The sequence below is a fragment of the Leptosomus discolor genome, chromosome 1 (assembly GCF_034619465.1).
Source record: "Leptosomus discolor isolate bLepDis1 chromosome 1, bLepDis1.hap2, whole genome shotgun sequence".
NCBI classification, from domain to species: domain Eukaryota; kingdom Metazoa; phylum Chordata; class Aves; order Leptosomiformes; family Leptosomidae; genus Leptosomus; species Leptosomus discolor.
The window spans coordinates 134,773,346-134,798,882 of NC_141391.1; the positions used below are offsets into that span (position 1 = coordinate 134,773,346).

At 46.5% G+C, this 25,537-nt stretch overlaps 1 protein-coding gene across 1 annotated transcript; it reads left to right on the forward strand.

Annotated features, from left to right (window-relative positions):
• Positions 1 to 1,199: 1,199 nt before the first annotated feature.
• Positions 1,200 to 25,087, forward strand: A2ML1 (alpha-2-macroglobulin like 1). The gene is made up of 35 exons (XM_086465361.1): positions 1,200 to 1,258; positions 1,838 to 2,021; positions 3,062 to 3,224; positions 3,554 to 3,606; positions 4,501 to 4,518; positions 5,008 to 5,167; positions 5,767 to 5,851; positions 6,667 to 6,781; positions 7,101 to 7,215; positions 7,624 to 7,733; positions 8,215 to 8,382; positions 8,697 to 8,927; positions 9,321 to 9,384; positions 10,163 to 10,308; positions 11,289 to 11,438; positions 11,866 to 11,982; positions 12,528 to 12,675; positions 13,136 to 13,247; positions 14,606 to 14,831; positions 14,952 to 15,078; positions 15,362 to 15,483; positions 15,971 to 16,025; positions 16,719 to 16,802; positions 17,207 to 17,383; positions 17,554 to 17,635; positions 17,995 to 18,151; positions 18,348 to 18,422; positions 21,648 to 21,810; positions 22,443 to 22,660; positions 22,864 to 23,079; positions 23,553 to 23,677; positions 24,067 to 24,157; positions 24,575 to 24,637; positions 24,852 to 24,954; positions 25,047 to 25,087. Exons 1-35 carry the CDS (start codon positions 1,200 to 1,202, stop codon positions 25,085 to 25,087), a joined length of 4,323 nt encoding a protein of 1,440 aa, XP_086321487.1.
• Positions 25,088 to 25,537: the final 450 nt, after the last annotated feature.

The window sequence follows — 25,537 nt, forward strand, 5'->3', positions numbered from 1 at the left end:
ACCTCCTGTGCATAACGTATAGATAGCCAGCATGATGCATACTTGTTCTAGAGTGGCCCAGTGGTAGAGGTAAAATGGAGACCAGTCTTCACAACCTCAGCTGGAAGAAGAGTATGGAAAGCATTAGGAACAAGGATCCTAAGTTAGCTGAAAACTTCTAAGTTCCTGGTACGTTTCTGCCTGGGCTAACTAATGCTATCTCACGCAAATCTCAAATGTAGTTTGTGAGTTAAAGCAATCTATGTACTGCTCACAACAGGCAGTTTACTTGATGACCATGTTTTTCTGGAGGCTAGTCTTGTTAAACAGCACAATAATCTACCCTTCTGTACAGGTTGTCATCACTCATAGAAAACACCCTGTATGTTTAATTTGTGAGCTTTAACCTGACCCTCAGGTTCAAAAACAGAACCAAAAGGCTGTATCCCTGTACCCTAGACCTTTCAGACCCAGGCATGAACAACGTGGAACAAGAACCAGTTTCTGAGGCCTCCTCCTTGCTAATGGGTGTTGCAGGGAGCTGGTGGAGACTTCTGTTGGCCAGTGTATGATTCCATTTCCCTTGTATGCAGGGAAGGAAAAGGCATTTAGTCATTAGCTCGTTAGTGATTGCTGGCTGATGGCAGTGCTGCTACAGTGCATCCTTGTGCACATGCAAGGATTTGCTCCCATTCTAAAGCCAAACAGCCTAAGGAGATGCACACCTGCATAATCTAGTCCAGACCTACTGAGTCTCTGTCCTGAATGACAACGCTGCCTACTGTGTGCTGGAGTGAGCTCTTGCTGCTGGCTGCACAGCAGCAATCCATCTTCGGCTGAAACAAAGGGACGCAAGTGACAAGTGATCAGGACCTGGCCTGGGTCACTGATCAGCAAAGTTCTCTCTGTTTTTTTTTTCCATGAGAAGTCCATTTTGTCAGATGTCTCCATGTCAGCCTTGCAGGAGGGGATGTTCTGAACTGTTGGGTGGCAGCCATCGCAGCTGCTATTGGCTAAGGGGTACTCAGCACAGTACACCCATCTCTACTGCTGCTTAGGTGTAATCTCAAGAGAGAGGAAGAGGTGGTGAGAGGCTTGCTCCTCCCTCCATCCCACCTCTTCATTTAGGCTGTGCTAGAAAGAAATTAGCCCTCTAAAAACAACCTCAGTGTTTTCAGAGGAAGAGGGCCATTGGAGATTGGGCAGCAAGAGTCCCCAAGATGAGGACAGCTGTCCTCTTGAGCCTCCTGTTTCACATTGCGGCTGCTTTTCACCAAATGTGAGTGATGCTGAACTTCTATTTCAGTCTCTTTTATGAAGGCATCAGTCTAGGTAGATGGATCACATTGCGTGCTGTCAACTTTCCTGGTTGCTGCTCTATCAGATTACCCCAAAGGGTAGCTGAGTCCTTTACCTTGCCTCCCATGCATTAGATCGACCCTTGTGAGTTAAAATACCAGCCACCTTTTTTTGGAGGCTTTCAAGTCAGACCTTAAGCCCAGGGATACTTCTCCAGTTGCCATGCCAGATGAAATCACTGGTATCTAGACTGCAAAGTTATAAGGCCAATTCTTCTGAAGACTGCAAGGGATGGTTTTGGAGAGTTCAGGAGATGAATGGAGTAAGGTGTTTGAAAAAGATTATACAGCTGTACTTAAGCTAATCGAGCAGAAACTGTATGTTGAGTTATCAGTGAAGCAATCACTTTGCTGGGTTCACAGTTGCTTTTGAGTATTGGCTGCAGCCATGTCACATTGCTGAGGAATTCTGCAGTAGTGGGCTGCTGCAAGGAAGCTCTTTTGCATTTCTGAGCCTTCAGTGTGATGCCACCTCTGATGTCTTCTTTCCCCTGCCCCAGACATTACCTGGTGGTGATCCCTGCAGATCTCCGTTACCCATCCACCCAAGTTGCCTGCCTCCATATCACCTGTTACGAAGGAAAGCTTCAAGTGAATCTGATCCTGGAGCGCTCTGCAGGACATGATCTCTTGGTGCAAGAAACCATCCAGAAGGAGAAGACTTTCACATGCACTAAGTTCTGGGTGAGCCACCCTAGGCAAATGCCATCACTGATTTTTCCCTTCAGGAACTGTAAATCCCTTGTGTTACTCTCTAACCTGGGATGACAAGGACAGGGTCTAGTTTGCCTTGGAGTGAGTCTGCTAGGAAGTGGAGTGGGTGATGCCTGGGGATATGTAGCCTAGCACAGTATCTGTTGGTCAGTACTGAATTCCTCTTCTGAATCTAATTTTTAAATCCAAGTTACATTTGTTAAAATCTACCACACTTCTGGATACATAAGAAGAACCCACCTGTTTCCTTCTCTTCTGGCCAAGACCAGATGAAGCTGCTTTAGCTCTTCTTTGAAGGACTTGTGCGGCTCCACAGCTAAAGCCTGGGGAAATGGTGGGTTGCATGACATACTGCAGTTTCTGTAGGACCTGAAGTCAGGAAACAAGTCAGCTCTTAGGGGCTACTGAAGAGCAGTTGGATGGAAATGGACGTGCTTGTTATTTTTAAACAGCATCTTAAGTTGATTCATTGTTGGTGAGAATTTAGCAAAGATCCAGGATAAAGCAAACATGCCTAAACAGTATCCCTTCTATCATACAGTATATTCTGTGCCGAAGTTGCTGAGGTCTTTGGCTTATTCAGGAAAACCCTCTGGTTGTCTTATCTGATCTGGCTTTCTTACTTGTACATGCTGGGTAGTTCTGAAGGCCTAGCATTTGAGGTTGTGGTACAGCTTGATCTTTCTCCTTTGATTCTCTGCTACCATATCCCACCTTTCTGGCATCTCCTCATCTTCCTGACCAAGTCTGAAGACTCAGAGGTGTCAGGCACCTGCTTATCACCAGAGGCAAAATTCCTTAATCAGTGAGAAGAAGGACAGATTCCATGACATACAAGGCCTCCTGCTGTCATATTGCACTGAGAGAGATCTGGAGCCAGATATTTGAGGGGGTGTCCTGGGTCAGGTGGAGGTGAACTGGTTAGTTCTTCCACTTTATTCTCAATTCCTCGTCAGGGCCCCCAAAAGATAACCCGGGGGCTGTGTGCTCTCCTCTCTCTGTCTGTACAGGTTGCACCTCCAGCTGATGGCACAGAGGAAATTGCCACTGTCAAACTGATCATCAGAGGCGAAGGGGTCAGCATTGAGGAGAAGAAAAAAGTTCTGATCCGCAAGGCTAGCTGTGGCACCTTCATCCAAACAGACAAGCCCAGCTACCAACCAGGGCAGACAGGTGAGAGCTGCAAATGGGAGCAACTGTGGGCCCTAGGCTTTCTGCTGGTAACACCATGCAATTGCCTGAAATTCATGGACAGACCTAGCAGAAGGGCTCTTGTTGATGTGATATTTTCAGTGGCTGTAATGTCCGGCTTCTGATGACTGTGAAGTTATAGAAGGCAGCTGGTCATTGTCCATGGTATTTTACATGTGGGAATGTCCATGTGGGATGTATCAAAAATGTGTGTAGAATAGAGACAGGAGCTGGAGAAACAGATAGAGCAGGGGGTCTGTAGGGAGGAACTGAAATCTGATAAATATATTCCCTGATTTCCTTGCCTTCAGTGAAATTTCGCATCGTGACTCTGGATGAGGAATTCATTGCACTCAACGATTCAGTAAGCCATCCCTGGGGCACTTGGAAAAGACTTGTTCCATGCATGGATCCTACCTACTTTCTACCCTGTTAAAGCTCCAACTTTTCCACATTTGTCCCTGGGCCAGGCTTGAGAAGTGTTCTGAGGAGAATAGTAACTCAAGTAAAAGCTAGTAACTCAGGAAGATGGCAGAGGCATACATGTCTCTTCCTCATCTTGGTAAAATGGTCATGCAAGCACAAGCAAGGGACATACTGTATTCCTGATGTGATGACATTATGTGGGGAGTGAATAGTTTGCAAGTCAGGTTTTCCTGTGGGTGTGATGGAGAGGGGTGCTCTTAATCTGGGTCCTACAAGTTGGAACTTGGGAAATTCTGATTTAGACATTAGGACAAACTTATGTGTTGTGGTGATGATCGGATATTGAAACAGGTGCCCAGAGAAGGTATTTTCATCCTTGGAGATGTTCAAAACTCAGCCAGAGAAGGCTATGAGCAATCTTCTCTAAGAAGACATGCTTCAGCAGGGTGTTGGACTAGATGACCTCCTGAGGTGCCTTCCAAACTATGTGATCCTACACCTCTGTAGCCCCCTTAAGGCTGCAGCTGTGCCAGAGCTAGGTCTGTTGGGGTAGTGAGCTTTCCTGATGCAGGACTCTGCCAGGAAGTCATTAGCAAGTGCTGGGTGACCTCCAGATTGGCTTTTCTTTTCCCTTTCTCCAAACCTTAAAGTAATGCACCCACTCAGTATTTCTCCTTTTTGATGATGTTTTACTTTACGTTGTTGTCAGTGCGCTAAATTTCCAAGTCACTAGTTGCACATCCTTCAGAGAAGGCTCTGCATCTGAAGTACCTTGTGTGTGTTGCTGGCATGTGTTTCTATCTTCTAATGTTTTTGCCTTTTTTCCCCTCAGATTTCCCTGTTTCTCCAGGTGAGTGATGATGAAATCTAGTGTTACAGTAATGTTAATGGCAGCCATTTCACTGGGCTATTCATGTTCAGTTCCTGATAGATTTTACAGACCTGTGAGTGTAACGGTAGAACTTCAAGATTTCTTAAACTAACATACTCTCTATGGATTCTTTTTCTTATGCACTTGGGGTTATGCTCGCAGTTACTTCAATAGAAATCTGAGTTGTTCTAGATGTGTGAGAGTATAGACAAATCAACTTAGACCTTTACAAAAAAGGTTAGAACTATGAAGGATCTTTCCTTCAGACCAGAATTTAGAGAAGCATAGAAGGAGAATCAGATGCTGGGGGTAGAATCTGAGCATCATATTGTCTTCCAGCCTATACCAAACCTCATTCCTTAGCTATAGAGGTAAGTCTGCAGCACTGAAATCCTGAAGCATGATTTCTATGGGGTGTGGATCAGTGAGATGCTGGAACAACTGTTTCTCCCTCTCTTGTGGGTGTAGGACCCTAAGAACAACCGGATAGAGCAGTGGCTGAATGTGGTCCCCCAAGACGGCATTGCAGATCTGTCTTTCCAACTAAGTGATGAGCCTCTGCTGGGGACATATGTCATCAACGTAACCAGTGCAAAAGCATATGGCAGCTTCTCCGTTGAGGAGTATGGTATGAGCATGTGGGGGATATGTCTGAGCTGCAGAGAGGACCTTGCACTCTTGATCCGGGAAGCTGGGTGTTTATTCCATGACAACCATCCTGTGAGCAAATGGGAAAAGTAATAGTATCTGTCATAGAAAAGAGTCTGAGCTGAGGCTTAGGAGAGAGAGCAGTTTGAGACCTTGGGTCAGTGTGTGGAAGGAATGTTGTACATGACCCTGGACCTTTGACACCTCTGATTCCTGCAGATCTCTGCATCAGACAAAACAAGGATGGGCTTTTCCAGGCAGTATGAAGTTTAGTACCATCCTGCTTCTCTTTCATCCCCTAATTAGCTGTGTTGGGAGTCTAGCCTTCTCCCAGTTCAAACAACTGTCAGAAGTGCAGGGACATGGATGCATTTGAGTTTTAGTTTGGGAAGGAGCAATCAACCAGGGATGACACACAAATCTGTTAAAGAAACAACAGAAATCTTCCCTTTCCCCTTCTCACCACCTTCCTTCTCCATTTCTTGGCTCTTATTCCACCATAGTCTAACTTCATGTTGATTCTCTGGAAAGACTGTCCCTGGCCAGTGTTTCCTACAGTTCTCTTTTTTTTCCTTCCAGTGCTGCCAAAATTTGAAGTGATCTTTGAGGTGCCAAATCAGATATATGCACTAGATAAAACCTTCCCGCTCCGCGTATGTGGCAGGTGAGGATTCTGCTTGGAGGGATGGCCCTGTGTTAATTTCTGGCCTGTGTTGATTTATGTGCCTGAGCACAAGATGGCTAGCTAATCATGAGGAGCTCAGAGGAAACTTACTACCCTTCAGTTACAGGAGGCCAGAATCTTCCATGACAGTTGTTTGCACCCTGATGCAACACAAAAAATTGCCATAAATATCCTTCTGGTACTCTAATGCCCCTTTCCTAAAAACACTCCACAAGTCTCTACACACAGAACCTGGGGGAATAACCTAACCTTTGACAAGCAGCCATTTGTGGGGCAGAACATGGCAGATGTTTGGTGTTCGTTTCCCTGCAGAACAAACTCACAGGAAGCTTTTCCAAGTTATCATCTAGGGGAAATAAGAGAGAGGCAAAAAGGTATTGCCCTCGGTACAGTCCAAGGACAACACTAGGGTTAACAGCCTCATGTAAAGGTGCTTTCTTAATGAAAGGCACTTTCTTTATCACCCGTGCTTCTGCTCATAAGATGTTGCATGCCTTCAGCTCATCCTGGGGTTATTGCAGGTGATGCTGATATAAAGTGCAGAGCTCTGTGCTGAGTCAGCACCTACAACATTCTGGTTTCCTAGAAGAGATTAGTTTGGCGCTAATTATATCACAGTGCCCTAGCCTGACCCTCCTTACTGGGTCAGGGCTCCTGGGCCTGCTGTGTGGCTGCCACTTTTGTGCTATATTGTGAATATCCATGACTAAGTGATCTCTGGGGTGATGCACAGCAAGCCCTGTGTTCTCTCACTGTGTGTGACTGTCTCTTCCTTTCTCTGCACCCCCAAACAGATACGCTTATGGGAAAAGCGTCCAGGGGATGGTTCATGTGAGCCTTTGTCAGAAGATAGCTCCGTTCCTGCCCAGTGCTTCAAAACCTGATCTCTGTCAGGAATTCAACAACCAGGTGAGATGCTTAGCAGGAGCTGAGCCATATTCAGACACATTGGTGCTCAGCCCCAGGGGGAGTCAAGGCTGCTGGAGGCTTTAGCTGAAACAGTAGTGATGTCACCCCGTTGTTTTGGCTGCTTGGCCACTGGTACTGCCTCTTAGTAACTGTGCCTGGTGACTATGACTAGGTGTGCGTCATGTGCTTGCTCCACATCCTGGACTGCTATTTCAAAAGGCAAGCTCCCTGAGAGCAGGGATTTTGTCTGCTGTTTCTGCCCCATTTGGGTAATTTCTAAGTCCCTTGCTCAGACCTTGTTTCCTTTCTGTACTTTCAGACAGACAAGATGGGTTGCTTCTCCACAAATGTGAGTCTGTCCTCCTTCAGTCCAGACTTTCGGTACTATCAGGACAGCATAGTTGCAGAGGCCTTGCTGGTGGAGGATGGCACAGGTAACTCTGGAAACATTTCTGGTGGCTGGGAAGAGGCATGTGAAGACGCACTAATCTTACCAAGAACACTGAAGCCTTTCTGGGCTTTGAGCTTTCTGAGCCTGTCAGGGCCTGCAATCTAATCTCACAGATACAGACAGACCCACCAGTTCCTGACAGCATGACACCCTCACTCTGAATGCCTGCGGTCTCAGGTGGTGAAGCTTAGGGACCTCTCTAAGGGCTAGAAGCAACTGGGAGGAAGACTAGATATGTGGAGCCCTGGGCAGATCATCTTCCTGTACGCAATATGTGTGCAGCTGAACATCTGCATCAGTATTACCAGTGGGTCACTGCAGGGAAATTGCTGAGGGATGTTTGGCTTCCTTTCTCCCTCTCTTATGTTTCTGTCTTGCTGCTTTCATTCAGAGATACATGTCAATGCTTCCCATAAATTACTCATCTCCAAGATTGGTGGGATGGCCTTGTTTGAAGATGTGAATTCTTACTACCACACTGGAGAGATGTACAGGGGCAAGGTAATTCCCAGTTACAGTCCTTTGGAGGGGAGAGCATAAGCAATGCCTTCACAGTGACTGTTACCTAACGTTTTTTCTGACCTCACCTCCAGCCAGGGGCTTGGAAGGGCATGAACGACTCCCAGAGATGAAACTCTTGAATTGTCAAAAGTGAGAGTAACACCCAAGACTGCTGTTTGCCAAATAAGCTTTGAGTAGCAGCAGCTCTGGGGATCTATATGTCAGGTGCAAACCCAAACATTTGGAATTTCAGCAGCTGGGAGGTCTTCTGCTGTGAAGGGGTAGAGAGCATGGGGGTGAATGAACATGGTAGTGCAAGTGATAATAGGAGGTGACCAGTAGCAGTGTTGATAATATTGTTAGTGACTGAAAGGGTGACCTTGTTGGCTTTGGAAATGCTGCTTCTGACTTGGAGAAGCAGGAGATTCTGTCTGCTGATTAGACTTTTCTGCACTTCTCTTGCTCACCACAATGTTCTCAGATTAAAGTCATTGACTACCAAGGCAAGGCACTGAAGCACAAAAAAGTCCTCCTCGTAGTGAGCTGCAGTGAGCAGCATTTTAAGCAGAAGTACATCACTGGGGACTCTGGTACAGCTTCATTTAGCCTGAACACGACTGCTTGGAACAGCACCTCAGCCTCCCTGGAGGTAAGTGAGGAAGGGCTGTCTTGTACACATGCATCTCAGAGCTATTTACTGCCCCACAGACATCTCCCTCATTCCTTCTTGAAGGACAATGATTCAAACCTGAAACACCTCAGCATATTCTGGACCTTGGCTCCCTCTGAAAGCTTATTCTCCAGGTCCCAGTTGCTTTCCTCATGAACTCTCCACACAGAGACCTGTGCTATGATGTTGCTCAGACATGATCTGAGCTTTTTACCAAGCCACAGCCAGGGGTGATTTCCAGATGACTTGCCTAACTAGAGAAAGTAACTGGTTTTTTTCTTTTGTCTTACCAGGCAAGTGTCCTGCATCAAGATTTGGATAGAGAGCCTGGGACAGTTGATTTGAGTTACCAGCGAGCCTCTCATTTCATAAGTCCATTCTACAGCACCAGCAGGAGTTTTCTCTCTATTGTCCGTGTGCCGGAAACAATACTCTGTGGTAAAAAGCAGGCTGTCCAGGTGGACTTCAGAATTTATCAGGAGGACCTGGAACATGGACCCAAGCGTGTTGTTTTCTCCTACTTTGTGAGTTTCTGGGGAAGTGCTAGTGGGTGATGGCTCGAGGCACAGGATCAGCATCTCCTGCAGATTCAAGCCTGATATTTGATAGATTTGGCTCAGCTCAGGACAGGTAGTTCACCCAGCCATCATGGGGCTGGGTCCTGGTTTCGATCCTGGGGCTGCAGTAATAGCAGGAAAGGCAGCACCTTTCTTTTGGCCTCTGCACAGGTGCAGGACAGGTATTGGCCAAGTCCCTTGATCCCCTGAGCTCTCCCTGCTACCTGAAAGGGTAGATCTCTCATCCCCACCGCCCCCTGCCCTAGTTTAATCTCCAGTTTCAGGGTTACTTTGATCTGCATAGTGATCTCAAAGACTACGTGACTGGCATTCCCTTCCCTTTTCTATGTTCTTCCCTAGGTCACAGGGAAAAGAGGGATAGTCCATGCAGGTCAGAAGACTGTTTGGGTTGGGCTGCCAAGAAGTAAGTGCACTCCCTTGTTTCATGTCTAGCAAGCATTCAGAGGTCTGTGGCATCCCCTCTTATTTCAATATGTGGCATAAGCCTCTTTGCAATTTAGAGCTGGCTCACCACTTTTCTGTTGCGTCAGGGCAGTGTGCCTTTCCAGCTTTCATGTTTCCTTTACCCTCCTGCTTGATACCAAGAAAACAATACTCAGCATTTCCCAGCCCATAAGCTCATCCTCTGTTTTCATTATCAAAGTCTCCTTTTGCTGCCCCTGCAATTGGCATGAAACTACAGCCTTACCCTCTATCAAAACTCTCCTGCTTTAATTTGAAATTGTGTCTACGAATAATCTGAGTAGTTAGGATGCCACATCTTATCATTTTGATGGGTGTTGACTCACTGTTGTCTACTTCTCCAGCTCATTTTAAAACCTAAATTATAGGTGCTTTGGGACAAAGGTCATCTCTTTGTTGGTGATGAGATGGGAGATGTTTGGTGATGGGAGGCTTTGAAAGGTATCCGAGACTCTCACTCTTTGTGGAGCTAATCTGGAACTCCAAAGAGCTCTTTCATCTCCTTGAGGCAGTGAACAGAACCAGGAAGAGTTTTTTGCTGCTTTTGAATACCAGATCCAACAATGTACTGATTGTTTCAGTGGCCTCTGGAAATCTCCTTGGTCCTGAAAGACTTGAGGAAAGGAATTAAACAGGCACATGCAGAATGGCAAAAGCTGATCAGAGTCCATTTTTACTACTAAATCTACTTTCTCTTCTTCCCTCTCTCCTCCATCTAGTGCTGAAAGGCTTCTTCTCCATCCCTCTTACCTTCAGTTCGATCTATGCCCCAGCTCCAAGACTTGTTGTTTATGTTATCTTCCCTAATGGAAAAATCATTGCTGATTCTACCATCTTCAGTGTCTCCATGTGTTTCAGAAATAAGGTAGGATTTGTGTCTGAGGCCATGACTTAAAGGTGTGTCTGCTGCACGTGTCTGCTGCAATGAAAGAAGAGACTGAGTGATACGTAATATGTGTAGCTGTGTGTGGCTGATACTGTGTGGGATGCTGTCATGTGAACTGCAGTATGTGAATGGTGAAGTGTGCTGTGATGTATGGAGCAAGTACGTGCTAAGCATTGGGGGGGCTGCTGCAGTGTTTGGGAAAGGCAGAGAATTGCTGTATCTATCTCCGTAGGCTTGTATAGCAACTGAAACCCAGTAGGATCACAGCCCAGCACAGGTTATTAGTGTGATTCCTAGGAGAGCTCAAGGCTGCTCTGCTCCTTGTTAGTGTGTGGTGTTGGGAAGACAGCTGAAAGTGGCTGATGGAAGAAGTGGATTTTACTGGCCATCCAGAAAGGACTGAGCGCTTGTGGTCATTGTGACATCCATAGGAATCTGCTTTCTTGGCTGTCTTGCACTCCAGACAGGAACTTCTGAGGACTGACATTACACCTGCTCCACAGTTGTTTATCTCCCATGGACAGTCAGATTCAAGCAAGAACAGGAAGTGCTTCAGGAAACTGGGACCAACCCCACAAAGAACCTGGAGATAAGGACTAGGCTTATTTTTGATATGAGGCTCCAAAAGGAGCAGAAAGACTGGTGTGTGAGGTGTGTGATCATGGCTGGCTGGTTTGCTAGGTAAAGAGAGCGCTGTGTTCTGACACAGGAATGTCTCCAGTACTGTGAGCTGTGCACGCTGATGATTCCCCTTCTGCCATCTTTCCTGTTAGAACCTCAACGTGATGTTTTTTTAAATACCTTCTGGGGGTCCTTGGGATATTCCTCAGGTTTCCATCCAAGGCAAGTCTTTGGAAACTTTCTTCATGTAGGTCCCTTCCCTGCTCAGGAAGTGGTAGGGTTCTCTTCTGCAGCAGCAGAAATGTCACTCAGGTATTGCCTGCATTCTTCCCATCCAGGTGAGTCTGGGCTTCTCAACGCCGGAGACTCTTCCTGATTCAGAGGTTGGTCTGCATCTGCTGGCAGCTCCTGGGTCCACGTGTGCTGTCTGGGCTGTGGATCAGAGTGTCCTTTTGCCGAAGCCAGGAAAAGAGCTCAGCAGCTCCCTGGTGAGTGAGCCTGCTCTGGCTTCTTCCCTTCCCTTGTACTGACATGAAGAGGGAGGGAGGGAGAGAGGCAGGCCATTGCATCTCTACAGACCTTATCTCCCAGCAAACTCAAAGCACTGCCCAGGAGGTTCAGCAGCGCTCTGTGTTGCACGGGTAAGGATTAGGGGGCTGCATTAAGAAAGAGGTGCACTCAGTGCACCACTGGTAAATCAGCTTCAGTTGTTCTGTCTCATGTTCAGTTCAGCAGATTGTGCTGGCTCTATCAGAGGAGAACCAGGGAAGAGTAACAGTGAGCCTGGGCTTTCTGGCATGTGCTCATGCATGGTAGCCAGGAGCAGTTCAAACAGTCCTTGGATGTATGACAGGAAGGGAAATTCAGGCTTTATTTTGCTGATTTTTTTTTTTTTGCCTTTTCTTGCTTTCTCAGATCTATGGGCTGTTCCCATCTGTTTATAACTCCAGGTACCCTCGCGTAGTGTCTGAAGATGATCAGTCATGCGGGTTCCCAAATTCTGATGAGCCTGATGTGTTTACAGCATTCATGGTAAAAATTATTGATTTGAGGGGTTGGGAAGTGTGGCCCCCTGACTTTACCAGTATTCTAGGGATGCTGTTGCAGACAACACAGGGAATGGGTCCAGTTTAGGCCCTTGTAACTCACTTGTTATTTGAATAAGCAACTTGAAATGTTGATCAAGAAGAAATTGTTGTGTAGTTATCGCGCTTTGGTTGTGTGATTCAGGATGCCAAGCAATATTGGTTACTTTAATTGGATTTCAAAGAGTTTGTTTAATCTCCATAGCATGAGCAATTGCACTCTGGAGGCTGAGAAGGCATAGTGTCTAAATGACCATGTGTTTGAAAAAGAATAAATTTGGCTGACTCAGGCCAGATGAATTAACTCACAAGACCTTGTTTGGCCATTGCTGAGTATCTGAATAATTCTCCCTTAAAATGAAGTGAGGGAATACTTTGCCAAGTCAGAGGACAGCCAAGTCCCTACTGCATGAGAGGACAAGAAGGCACAGGGTAGAGGGCAGAGAGGAGAGGACAAGCTTCTAGCGCATCGGTTCTTTCTTATTCTTACAGGATATGGGGTTGAAAATTATGTCCAACACCAATATCAGGAAACCCAGAGTGTGTCCAAGCACTCCATTGACAACTATGCTGCTGGAAACAGAAATGTTTACTTCCAGGCCCATGTCGATGTTTGCCCAGCCCCATAAAGCATATAACAGTAAGCATTTGCCAGCTGTTTCCTCTTACATGGGATGCTTAGTCTTTCAGGTGAAAGCAGTCCTGGATTTGAGCTAAGAAGCAGTACTTGCTTTAATTGTAAATGGAGGAGAAAGAGCGTTTTCTGGCCCTAAACCTGTTGTGCTAGTGTGAGGCTGCCTGGGGCTTACGGCTTCTGGCTCTGAAACGTTAGTGAGCTGCCTGGATCCCAGGTCTTATCTCTGAGGTGATGGAATGGTTGCTTTTCCCATGGTGCCTACAAATGCAAGTAAGGCCCAAAGCACCTCTGTCATTTGAAATAAGGCAAGAGATTTTAACATTTGGGATAGCACCTTCTGTTACAATGCTGTGCTTCCCAAGAGCTGACTGGATGACCTGCAGCCTGAGCTGGGCTGGAGCTCCTTTGCTTAAACTAGGGTCTGAGGACCCTGTGGTGACTGGGTCTTTGTTATTTCCAGGAGAGCATCTGACATCTACCTATCAGACTACTATATTTTCACCTGTTTCTTCAGCTGAAGAGAAAGTACACAAGCATTTCCCCAAAACCTGGATATGGGATTTGTATTCTGTGGGGTGAGTAAACTGAGCAGTGGGGCTCTAGTCTGGATGGTTTAGTGTGACTGGGAGTGGCAACAGATACACCTGAGTTTAGATCATAAGCTGCTGAGGAAGACACCTGAGGATATATGTCATGGGGCTCATACCTGTCAGGCTGTTTCTCACTGGAGCTGATGTCTGCATCGAATGCATTTTCCTCTACTAGATGATCAAACAGAAATGTTTTCCATCCATGGGAGGTGGCTGGCATGGGAAGATAGGAAAGCAGGTGTGGTGCAGCAAAACAGCTTGGTTTACTGCCTATGCTCTGCTTGTGGTAGCCCTGTGGGCTGGCATTTCCCAAACTGCTCACAGGATGTATCCTGGGATGCAGGGGAAACTGATCTCCACAGAAGTCCTTCACAGGACTGGTACTTGTGTCCTGTGAGAAAGGCTTAGTGAGTACACAGGGTCTGCTGAGGGAGCTTTTGGAGATTTTTTTTTCTCTGACTAAGAATTTCTTGTCTGGAGACTGGAGTCTGCTTATGCCAGATGCCCCACATCTGCCCTCTTCCACCTCCACTGTCCTTCCAGCTACATCCATCTCTTTGCTCCCTAGCAGCAGATACCTCCTATGTGATTTGTTCACAAGCCTGATCTGTGCAACCAAAGGTCTCTACATTGTATGTGTTGCCTTCCTGTATGTGCCTGGCAAAAGTGAATGTCTCCGGTTATTGGAGTAATATATATTTATTAAAAATGTAATTATTTATAACTATATAAATAAACATTATTTAGCTCCGTATTATGGAGCTAAAACTTATTAAACAGCTTTAGCTAGGGCTGTTTTTATTTCTGCTGTGGTAGCAGCCACAGAACAGACTGCTGCTCTCAGAAGTTGTGATGCGGGCACAAGGCAAGTCTCTGCCCTGTCTTCATGTTGGACTTTAAGCTGTCTCACAGGAAGGTAAATGGCTGGATCTGTCTCTTCTGCTAAGTTCTACTGATACTGAGCCAGTCCTGTTGCTCTTCTGGTGTCTGGTTCTCCATCCCTAGGCCAAGAATAATGAAACTGCTGACACCTGTAAACCATTTTTAGATGTGCAAAGGGCAAGGACTGTCTGAGAAAAGCATTGAGTGTGATTGATGGCATCTTGTAGCCACATAACCTATTGGAAAACTGTTCTGTTGGTATAAGCATCTGAGGCAGGGGTCCCTACTTCTGCAAGGACCTATCTGTAACCCTACAAGGGCTATAAGTCCAGCAGAGCTTAGGGGTTAGAGTGAGGTTAGGGGATGGAGTGCACTGGAGAGAAGGGCACAGACCAGGTCACCTAGTGCTGTGTATGGCAAGATTCAGTTAAATGCTTCTTTTGCTGTCTACTACTTCTCAGTCCCAGTGGGAACAAGAATGTCACTGTCACTGTGCCTGACACCATCACAGAATGGAAAGCAGGGATGTTCTGCACAGGACGTAATGGCTTTGGGCTTGCTCCAACCTCCAGTCTGCTTGTTTTCAAGCCCTTTCTTGTGGAGCTCACACTGCCATCTTCTGTGATCCAGGGTGAGACCTTCATCTTGAAGGCCACAGTTTTCAACTACCTGCAGCGATGCATGAAGGTAGGTGAGCCCTGATAGGCTCTGCAAGAAAAGCAGGGTATGGGTGGGTAGGATATGGCTGAAGTCTATGGCCTGTGGTGTTCATCTTGTTACCACCTGCCATCCCTCCTGCCCCTTCAGATCCAAATGACCCTGGAGGAGTTTGCACACTTCCAGCTGAAGCCATGCAAAGGATGTGTCTACAGCAGCTGCTTGTGTGCCGGTGAAGCTAAGACCTTTCAGTGGAGTGTCACAGCTGAGCAACTGGGTAAGAACAGGGAGGTGGGGGAGTGGAATTGGGAAAGATGAGACCAAGGTGGGGATGTTTTGTAAGAGCTGACATGGAGTGAGGAGTTGTTTGCCCTGTTGACCAGAGAGTACTTGTTTGCATTCATCCTGAGGTCATGATTACTTGCAAGTCTGTGCTAGGAGGTACAGAACCATATAGGGCTCTGATCCATTTTTTATTGTCAATAGGTGACTTCTATTGTATTAGTGGGAAGAGCTTCCTCAGAAGATGTTTTATGCACCTAAATGTTTGTTATTGTCAGGGCTCATGAACATCACCCTCAGCACAGAGGCTGTGGCCACTGAAGAGCTCTGTGGTGAAGAGATACCATTTGTCCCAAACCAAGGACAGAAAGACACGATCATCAAACTCCTCCTAGTCCGGGTCAGTCAAGCTGTTCTGTTACCTAGACCTAAAAGTGGGCTTTGTGCAATTCCCAGATTTTGTGTGTATTAATTTTGGGAGTTACCCCTTGCTATTCAAGGTGTATAATTAGAATCTCAGGGCCTGAGCTGGGCCCAACTGCGAGGGCTGATGGATGTGGGAGGTAGAGGGATATCCTCCACTTCATACCATGGAAAACTTTAAATATGTACAATCTTTTATGTCCTCACTCCTGAGCTCTCTGCTAAATCTTACAGCATCCATTTCACAGACATTCAGAAGTTACGATACTCTGAAAATGTGTGTTGTTTTCTTACCTGAATTGAAAAAAATTAACAATAATTTACATTTTTATGTGATAATCATGTTACTCCAGCTGACTCTCCAGCCTGAACCAAGATTTTATTCGTATTTATTTCTAATCCATTTGTAATCCTGTTTGTCTCCTGCGTGCTGATTATAATGCTACTTTTATGTGCTCCAACAGCCAGAGGGAGTGTTAGTAGAAAAGGTTCACAGCTCCATCCTGTGTCCCGAAAAAGGTAGAGAGATTGTTTTCTTCTTTCACCCTGCTCATCACCCATTCCTGCCTAACCACCACCTGGGTCTTTCCACTTGTTGAAATATTTTCTTTGTCAACATGACCAAGCTACAGAAGCATGCTCTAATGGTGGTGCCAACTAGAGCTTCCCCTGGGTAAGGATGTGGGGAGGTCCAATCTTTTAGCATCAATATCCCTGGTACTAATGTGACAGCTTGAGGCCTTTTTCACCTGTGGTAATAAAACAAGACTACTGAATATGGCAAGGCTGGAGGACATGACTTAGGATTGCTGTTCCTGTCTTCAATTTTATGGTGGATGATGGGGCCATTAGCAGATTTTGGGAGCATGAGGTACATTGAGAAGGTGTGCCTGCAACTGAAATCTGAAACAAGATGGAGTAAGTTATGTAGAGAAGAGCAGGTGGATTTGACCACAGAGGGTTTCCAGGAGAAAATCCTCTCAGCCTCTTTAGAAGAAAGACTCTTAGGATAGTGCAATCACCATGAGGTGGATGGAGGAAGTTGAGTGTGGAATGGGACAGGGTTTTTGAGGGGATCTGCAACCTCTGTGACAAGAAAATGGGATGTTAGCACAGAACAATCTTGGATGGTTTCTGGGGACTTTGAAGGCTGTTTTCATTAAAGTCTTTTTCTTTTTCTCCTTCCCAAACACACTACCCCACTGATGTCAGGGAATCCAGCGCAGGAGTCTGTGTTCCTGATGTTGCCTGTAAAGGTGGTTGAAGGTTCAGTCAGAGCCACCATCTCAGTCACTGGTAAGGAATTCAGCTACGATAGTACCTTTCTAAATCCCATATCTCTGAGCTTAGCCATAGGAAAGCCCAAACCCAGAACCCCCCACACCCTTTCAGAGGCTTCCAAGGTTCCACTGCCTTGTTCTTCCCATGTGTGTGGCTGTGTTTCCTGATTCCCATTAACCTAAAACACTCAGCAAGGGAGAGAGCGTTCTGTTTATGGGCTTACCCTGCCAGGATGGGAATGTGTACAGTCTGTATTGAAGGCCCAGTGGAACTGATAAGCTGGCTGGACAGAGGTGCCCCCACACTGCTGTGCTGGGGCTATCTTGTCTGATGCACTGCTGGGAATGGGTCACAGGTAGAAGGAGGTGAATCTCCAAGCCTCCTGGCCAGGAGGTCAGAGTGCCTATGTGCTGTTCCAGGTGACCTCATGGGGACAGCACTGCAGAACCTGGACCACCTGGTGCAGATGCCCCATGGCTGTGGGGAGCAGAACATGGTGCTGTTTGCCCCCATTGTCTATGTGCTGCAGTACTTGGAGCAGACGAGGCAGCTGACCCCTGAGATCAAGGAGAGGGCAACAGGATTCCTGCGCAACGGCAAGTACAACTGACCCACCTTGTCCCTCTGCCTTCCCCTGTGTCCAACCTACTAATAGTCCTGGGTGCCTACTCCCCTTCCACCCAGAGCACTCAACCACTCCATTCTCTTCACAGTGATTTCATTGCAAATACCATTCTGAGCACTAATGTCCTATCTTGCTTACCAGGGTACCAGATACAGTTGCAGTATCAGCACCCTGATGGTTCCTACAGTGAATTTGGTACCAAGGATGAGTACGGTAATACGTGGTAAGCCCTGGGCTCTCTCCCTGCTGTCTGCCTGCTGTCTGACAGCCTGGAGGTGGGCAGATTTCTGCTTCCAGCATTGAATCCTTTCTGTCCTATTGGACCCAAAGTGTTTCAGATACTTTGCGGGCTAGGGTACTCTAGGGGTATGCAACTGCCCTTGGGACAAACCGTCCTTGGACCAGCAAATTAAGAATAGCACAACAATAGGTGAGGAGAGACCTACCAGTTTCAAACTCCCACTCTTTTTCCTCAACGTCTGCTTAGATTCTCTCTTTCCACTCATTCTTTCCTCTCTCTCATTCTCTTTCTGTTTATCTCTTCCATCTCTCATTCTTTTTTTCTGTTCTCTTCCCAATCAGGTTGACTGCTTTTGTGGTTAAATGCTTCGTCCAAGCCAAGCCATACATTTTTGTGGACAACAGGACCATCCAAGCTGCTCTCACCTGGCTGGAGTTCCACCAGCTTCCCAATGGTTGCTTCAGAAATGTGGGCCAACTTTTCCACACAGCCATGAAGGTAGGAGCCAGAGCACCTTGAAGGACACCTCAAAGCTGTTCTTGCCAAGTGTACTGGTAATTGTTTAGTTCACTTTCCTGTGTTGTTCTGCTTTCGTGCATGGGAGCAAGACATGGACAGGTGGGAACTTTGATGAAAAGCTTCAAGTCTTTGTGTATTAACTTTCACAGCTTTTTGGATATTATGCTTTTTGTAGGGAGGTGTGGATGGGGAAGTCCCCTTGGCTGCTTACATCACTGCTGCGTACTTGGAGGCAGGAGAGACCCCAGAGGTAGGTATTGGGATTCTTTGCCATGCTCTTGCCTTAAGATCTGAATCATGAAGAGCTTAGTGGTGTCGCTGAAGCAGGCAACAGAGGATCTTGGAGAGGCTTGTGGACAAAGTAATAGGGTGGGGGAGGAAGAACTTACCGCTTCTCAGGAAAAAGCCTCAACTATCCCTTGATGGGGACATTGCTGACAGGGGAGAAGGTGAGGTTAGACTGCTGGAAGCCATTGGAGTTCATGGCTGTATACTAGGCCCATTTCCTAGATTTTGACTGCTAATTCCTGCTCCTCCCACTTCACCCTCCAATGTGCTTGCACTACACAGCTGAGAGCTAATGGTGAGTTGTTAGGGATGAGAGGTAGGTGTAGCTGCTCCCACAGTCAAGTAAATAGACATAATGACATTTTCAATATGTTTTAGCTTCACCAAAAGTGGAAGTCTGGGAAAGGAGTGCTGTAGGGTGGTTGGAATTGCACACCTAAGTAATAACAGTAAGAGGGAACTCTTACAAATGCTAAGGATCAAAACTAATTACTAGACTCTGTGGTACTTGTTAAGTAAAAAAAATAATCAATCAACTTGATGAAGAAATGTGATTGCTATAGGCTTTGAGAAGCAAAGTTCTCTGGAAATAAGTAAGTGAAAGAGCAATGCTTTTCATTGCAATGGAAAGCAATGGGTTTAGGAAAAAGAAAAAAGGGAGACACTTTGAACAGGAGGTTGGATTAGAGACTTTCCCTCCCGATCTGAATTATTCTGTTATTTAGTAATTCTATGAACTGTCTGAGTTTTGGCATGCTTTTCATGAAACTGAATGACAAATGTTTGACACATACTATGCTCTGCAGCAGAACGAAATAAAAGGGCAAGGACCTTCATCCTGGTAGAAAAATTAACAAAGAGCTGCTTGTAGGTCTTAAGAACTAGTTTTGTCATTTGGGAAGGAAAGCAAAGGGTTATTGAGAAGAGACTACGCTGTGCTCCAAATTCATGAGTAAAATCCTGAAAAGGAGATGAACAGGACCTCAAAGCAATTTGCATGATGAGCTAGTGGAAGCCACTGTGACCAGAATGAATCCACAGAGGGTGACTTAGTGTTCTGACAGTGGTGATAGAAAATCTAGGCTACAACAAAGTAGGAGACCTCATGGAATTCTTCATGCTCCAGAGAAGATGGCAAAAGTATTGTTAGCTCAGAAGATGTGAGTGGAGTGAGGAATGTGGAGATGTGACGTGGAGTGAGGAATACTTCATTGCAGCAGCAGATTTGTTGATGTGAAAGAAACCAGACAGTTATTAAATACATGCATAAACCATTGTTTTTAGAAAAAATGGTCATGATGATGAAAGACACTCAAAAGCAATGATGAATAGGTAAAAATACAAGTCTTAAAGAGTTATCCTAGCCTCAGTGAAGGAATTTGCTTGGTATGTCTGTGGGTAGATGAAGCGGAGAACACAAAGCTTGCCATAGCACTCAGAAAAAGTGTCCTTGAGTGGTTTATAAACGCTTTTACAAAAATTGCACTCGCTGGATGTCAAACTTCTGAGAAAGAGTTTGAGAATGTCCTGCAAGGGCTAATGCACTTGAGGTGTTCAGAACAGGTTCTATTTTCCCTTACAGACATACCTAAAAGGCTCATGAAAGTCATTAGGGGTTAAAATACAGGGAAAATGTTGGAGGCATTTCACACTGTCCTGAATGAACTAATATTAAAGCACGGTTTGCCTGACAACAAAATCCAGGCAGAGACAAACAGCCCTCTACCCCCACTCTGTGTTGGAAACTGATCTCTTGGAACAAAACAGATTGTTTATGTTGACTGGAGAAACAAATGGCATGTGGTAGAGGAGCAGTTCCTTAGCTGGCACGGCTGCTCCTTCAGAGGCTAAATGCTTCTGTATGCACTGTATGCACTTAGGGCTGCTATTGTCAACACCAGGATGAGCACACTGTGAAAACACTTCCAGTAGAGTGGCGCTCTCAGTTCTTGTGTTAGTTTCACCAGAAGACACCAGAGCCAGATGGGTTATAGTACATGTCAGACTGCTTCTAGACAAGGTATTAAGATGTATGATAACAGTCAGCAGTTCACAGGTGGTACATCAAGTGTTTTCACTAAAGTTTGGTAGTTGTACAAACACCGGTGCTGTTACCTCCATTTTAGCTGTCTGGGAGAGTGAGAGGCTTGAGAAGGAAAAGAAATAATAAAGGAACCTCTGAACAAATCCATGAACTGGCTGTAATCCCTACTTATCTCTATTCAATTACAGAACAGAAAATTTACTGTGCTGCTTGCAGATATTATATTTAAGAGCAACAAACAGAAAAGTAGGACTTACTGAAATGATGGAAGCTTAGCTTAGTGCTTCTGCTGGGCAGAGATGGCAATCAAAAAGCAGCAGTTGGATCCTGGGACCTTTTGGTACTCCATGAGTAGATATTATGAGCATTTCTGAGAGTTGGTGGCTGCATCCAGCAATACTACTCCACCACCTAGAAAGCATAAAGATGGCACAGGCATTGCCTTTTCACTTTCCTAGAACGGAAAGAGGGGAGGAGCATGTCATGTATCAGAATAAATCTTAAATGTAGCCCTTGTGTGATCCTTACTATACTTAACCAAAAGGCCACTAGAAGAGGGGAAACCACAAAGTGCTGTAGATGCACATGTGCGGGACAGACAACCACTGCGAGTCTTTGGCTCATGTTTGGAACATAGCTGAATGCTGGAATGCAATGCTGCTGTGACCAGTGGGTTTGCTGCCTCCTGCCAACATCAGTACTGGTGTTCCAGGGAAAACTGGAAATGCCAGTGACCTTGTAAGGCAGTGTAGAGGTGAGTTGAGCACAGGTGTCTTGGTCAGCATTTGCAGTCTTGTGTTTTCGCTCTTGTTGTGTTCGGACTTGGAAAGTAAGATGTGGTGATGTTGTTCCAGCAGTAAGGGCATTCATTTCTTTGAAAGAACACTTCTGAAACCCATGACCAGCTCTGTGTGTGTATATGTGTGTGTGTGTGTGTCTGTCAAGCACCTTGCACCACGGGCTGGAGACACTGCTTACTGGTGCTGCACTGATACAAAAAGAAGAGCGCAGACACACGTGGGTTGTATGTATGGGGTGCTTTCTGTGCTGGCATATGCTGATGCATCGTTCTGCTTGTGTCAGCGTTTGCCTGCCTCATGCGTGTTTGTCTGTGACCAACACCCTTGTAACTTTTCTCTGTAGAGTACAGTGGTGCGCAAGGCTCTGGGCTGCATCGCTCCTTCCCTTCCCAAAGCTGCCAGCACTTACACCCAGGCCTTGCTGGCCTACACCTTCGCCTTGGCTAAGGACTCTCAACGCACGCAAGAGCTACTTGATATGCTAGATCGAAAGGCAATAAGAGCAGGTATGGGAACCTCAGTGCCAGGTGAACATCACAGAAGGGACGAGTGACCTTTCTGAGCTCTCGATTACATGCAACCTGGAAGGACCATAGCTTTACCCTCTAGGTCCTTGACCGAAGAGAGTTTTTAGACAACCAGTCTATGAACTCAAGGTATATGCTGGCAATACTGTGATGTGGGTGCTGATTTCCTTCAGATCTCTTGCCCTTTTCTGGTACCCAAAGGGGAGGTTGTGCTCTGACAGAAGCAAGCTTTCTTATGCAGGACTCTAAAGCACCAGAGAGGGAAGCAAGCTGCCCAGCTTCTTGTAGTCCCTGATCCCCAGGACTGGCTAGCGGGTGGCTACCTAGTATCAAGTAGTGGACTGGGCAAACAGGACAATGGAGAAGTTGAATGTCTGGGAGGTAATGTGTATGCGGATTATTGGCATACTAGTTTTTGTATATTACCTTGGTGTGTAATATGGAGTGTTGGGTATTGCAAAGTACATGGGATTGCAGTTTACCCAGTGGGTGTGATGACCCAGCCAAGAGGTATTTACTTGATGGACTTTGCAGATACAAGCCACTGTGCCTCAGGCCTCAGGATGTTTTCCTGACATCCCTCAATGTTACCTACTCCCTTCTTTTCCCAGGTGGGCAGATCCACTGGAGTCAGACCTCATCCAAGCCCAGACCCAGCACCAGCCCTTGGTCACAGCCACTGTCTGTGGATGTGGAGATGACAGCCTATATCCTCCTGGCCCTGCTCTCCAAGCCAAATGTCACAGGGTCTGATCTCACCACAGCCTCTGGTATCGTGGCTTGGCTCACCAGGCAGCAGAATGCCTATGGAGGGTTTGCCTCAACACAGGTAACTCGTGGCCAGGAAAGGGGATGTTGCTTGAGAAAGAACCTCTGCGCAATATATGCACAATGTATGCGCAATATATGCATAATGTATACGCAATATATGCAAGTGCGAACACTTTGAGGAGAGGAGGCCTTGTATACAAATGTCCTCAGGACTGCGTTTGGATTTCAGAGCTGCAAATGTAACTGTTTGTTCCTTTTCAGGACACAGTAGTCGCCTTGCAGGCCTTGGCTAAGTATGCAGTGCTTACGTACAGCACGAAAGGGGTTGCAGAAGTGAGGGTGAGATCCCAGAGAGGCTTTGGGAGGAAGTTCCAAGTCTCCTACCAGAACCGGCTGTTGGTGCAGGAGGCGGCACTGACAGAAGTCCCGGGCAAGTTCTTGGTGCAGGCCCATGGCAGCTGTTGTGTCTTTACCCGGGTAGGTTCCCACGGACTCTGCTGTGACAACCCTTTGCTCATCATCTTATCAAAACCAAGACTCTTCATTGCAGCTCTATGCAAGGAAATGTGCATTAATTGTGCTGTAATCCCAGCCTGTTGTCAATGCAATAAACTTGTGCACTGGAGGACACTCAGAGACAGAACATGTCCAAATGTGAGGACATGAGAGTACTGGAGGACGGAAATGTTGTATAGTGGTCCCACTGCTGTGTGCCTGACTTGCACAGTCTCAAGGGGAAGGGTGAGAAGAAGGAGCCCCAGCTGGAAGGATCATGGAAATTTACAATCTGAGTGACCTGTATTTTGGATACTGGGATGAGTGGGCTCACTGCATATGGTTTATCCAGTCTGGGGTCCATATCTTGAAGATTAATCGGTGAAAAAAGGTATGATTGATGGTATTGAACTATTTATCCATGTCTTATTCTGTCTTTTCATCTCTCCCTGCAGATGGTGCTGAGGTACAACACACCCTCTCCACAGGTCTCCACATCCTTTGCCTTGCAAGTGAAAACCGAGCCAGTCAATTGCACCGAGGATGATACACACTCTGTTACTGTCTATGTCAATGTCAGGTGACTCTAAAGACATTGCCCCACTTGGGAAGGAAAGCCAGGCATGGCTGGAGAGCTGAGGGGTACTTCTTGGCTGCAATGGAGGCACCAGGCAGTTTCAGCAGAAGGTCTAGGTGGAAGATAGAAAAGGAAAGATACAAGTGTCTCTGGGGATGGGGAAATGTTTCCGAGGGCTTGGTTCTTGCTAGGGAGAGGAGTGCAAGTAGTCAGCTCAGACTGGGGATACTCAGAGCAGTGCAGCCATCATCTGCCTCCTGTGAGAGGGAGCAGTGGCTGCCGTGGCCCCTGTCCTGCTTGGGCTGCCTGGCTCAAGGTCCTGCACACAGATTATGGTGGTGGAGGCAAGGGGCAGCTGGGAGAGACTCCTTTTTTTTTGTCTTCTCCCACAGGTACACTGGGAAGAGGTCCACTTCCAACATGGTTGTTGTGGAGGTGTCGCTACTGTCTGGATTCGTTCTGGCTTCAGGATCTGTGATGTCTGTAAGCAGCCTGGAATCAGGATGGTGATGTGCTGTCAGTGGGACCATAGATGCCCAAGGAGAGGGGGAGGTTGCATAGGAAGATGTTGCCTGTCTCTCTTGAGCAATCTCTCCTTCCCTCACCCTCTGCCACATAACAAACATGAACACGTACTCTGGCTCTAGCTTTGTGCCTTGAGGGTGGTGACCCTTCTGGCCCAATTCACTCGGCATATCTTTGACAGCTAGGTAGCCTAGGTTCCTGTCCTTGGGTTTTGCAGGAGCTGAGTGGCCCTGCAAGGAGCCCAAAATAAGTTTGGAAGTGAGTGAATGATAACTTGCCCACTCAAGCTTAAATAAACCTTGTCGGGATGTCTCACACTTGCTTTTCAAAAGACCCAACTAAATTGCTTCCTCTGCTCTCCTGTCATAGCTGCAGCATTGGCACTCTGTGAAAAGAACTGAGAAAACACAAGGAGGTGTTGCCATATACTTGGACAAGGTATGTGATTACTACTAGAGAAGCTGCAGGAGTGGAGGGCAGTAGTAGAGTTGTGTGGAGAAACCAGGACTGGGCTAGCAGAGCAGGATATTCAAGATTAATCTTGAAGTCCTGTGTTTGACTCCATAGAGTTGTTATTGCCTATCAGTAGGATCAAATTTGGGTAAGGAATAAAAACAGCTTAAGTGAACTGTCATTTGCTCTTCTTCCCTAGCTGAGCCATAAGTCTGAGACACACGTCCTGCATCTGGAGCGGGAGATTGGGGTGACCAACCTGAAGCCTGGCCATGTCAGGGTCTATGACTACTACCATCCAGGTCAGTGTGGAACCATGGGGTGCCAGGGCTGTCTGGGTGTTTGCACTTGGGTCTGTGAAAACATAACTTAGATCTTTCATGTTCTGTTGCAGAGGAGCAGGCCCTGGCTGATTATAATGTCTTCTGCATCTGAGGTAGGTGTGAGTCCCTTCCTCAGCCCCCATAAAGACCTAGCAGCCATGTGATGTTTCCCCAACAACCTAGCCACCTCTCTCTGTCCCATAGGAGCCCTATGTATCTCTGATTCACCATGTTCCCTTCACCTAGGACTATATCTGGAACTCCCTAAGCCTCCAGGGACTTCAGTCTCTGCCCTCTGGTTTGTGGACTTTATAATGTAGTCTTTGCTGAATTGCCCTGTGGGCAGGACATGAAGTGATTAACGTGTGTCTGTGCTGTGAAGGACTAGTGTTCATTTTCTGGGACTCCGCAGGGCTGTTTGGGCTGGTATAGTGAATGGGTCTGCCTGCCAGCTGAGTGACAGTGCTCATAGATGGTTTGTGCTGTTCCAGATGAACTTTTAAGCAAAATTCATGGCACTAGTTTCAGCTTACTCTGTTCGGGTATGGAGAGTCCCTCTTTC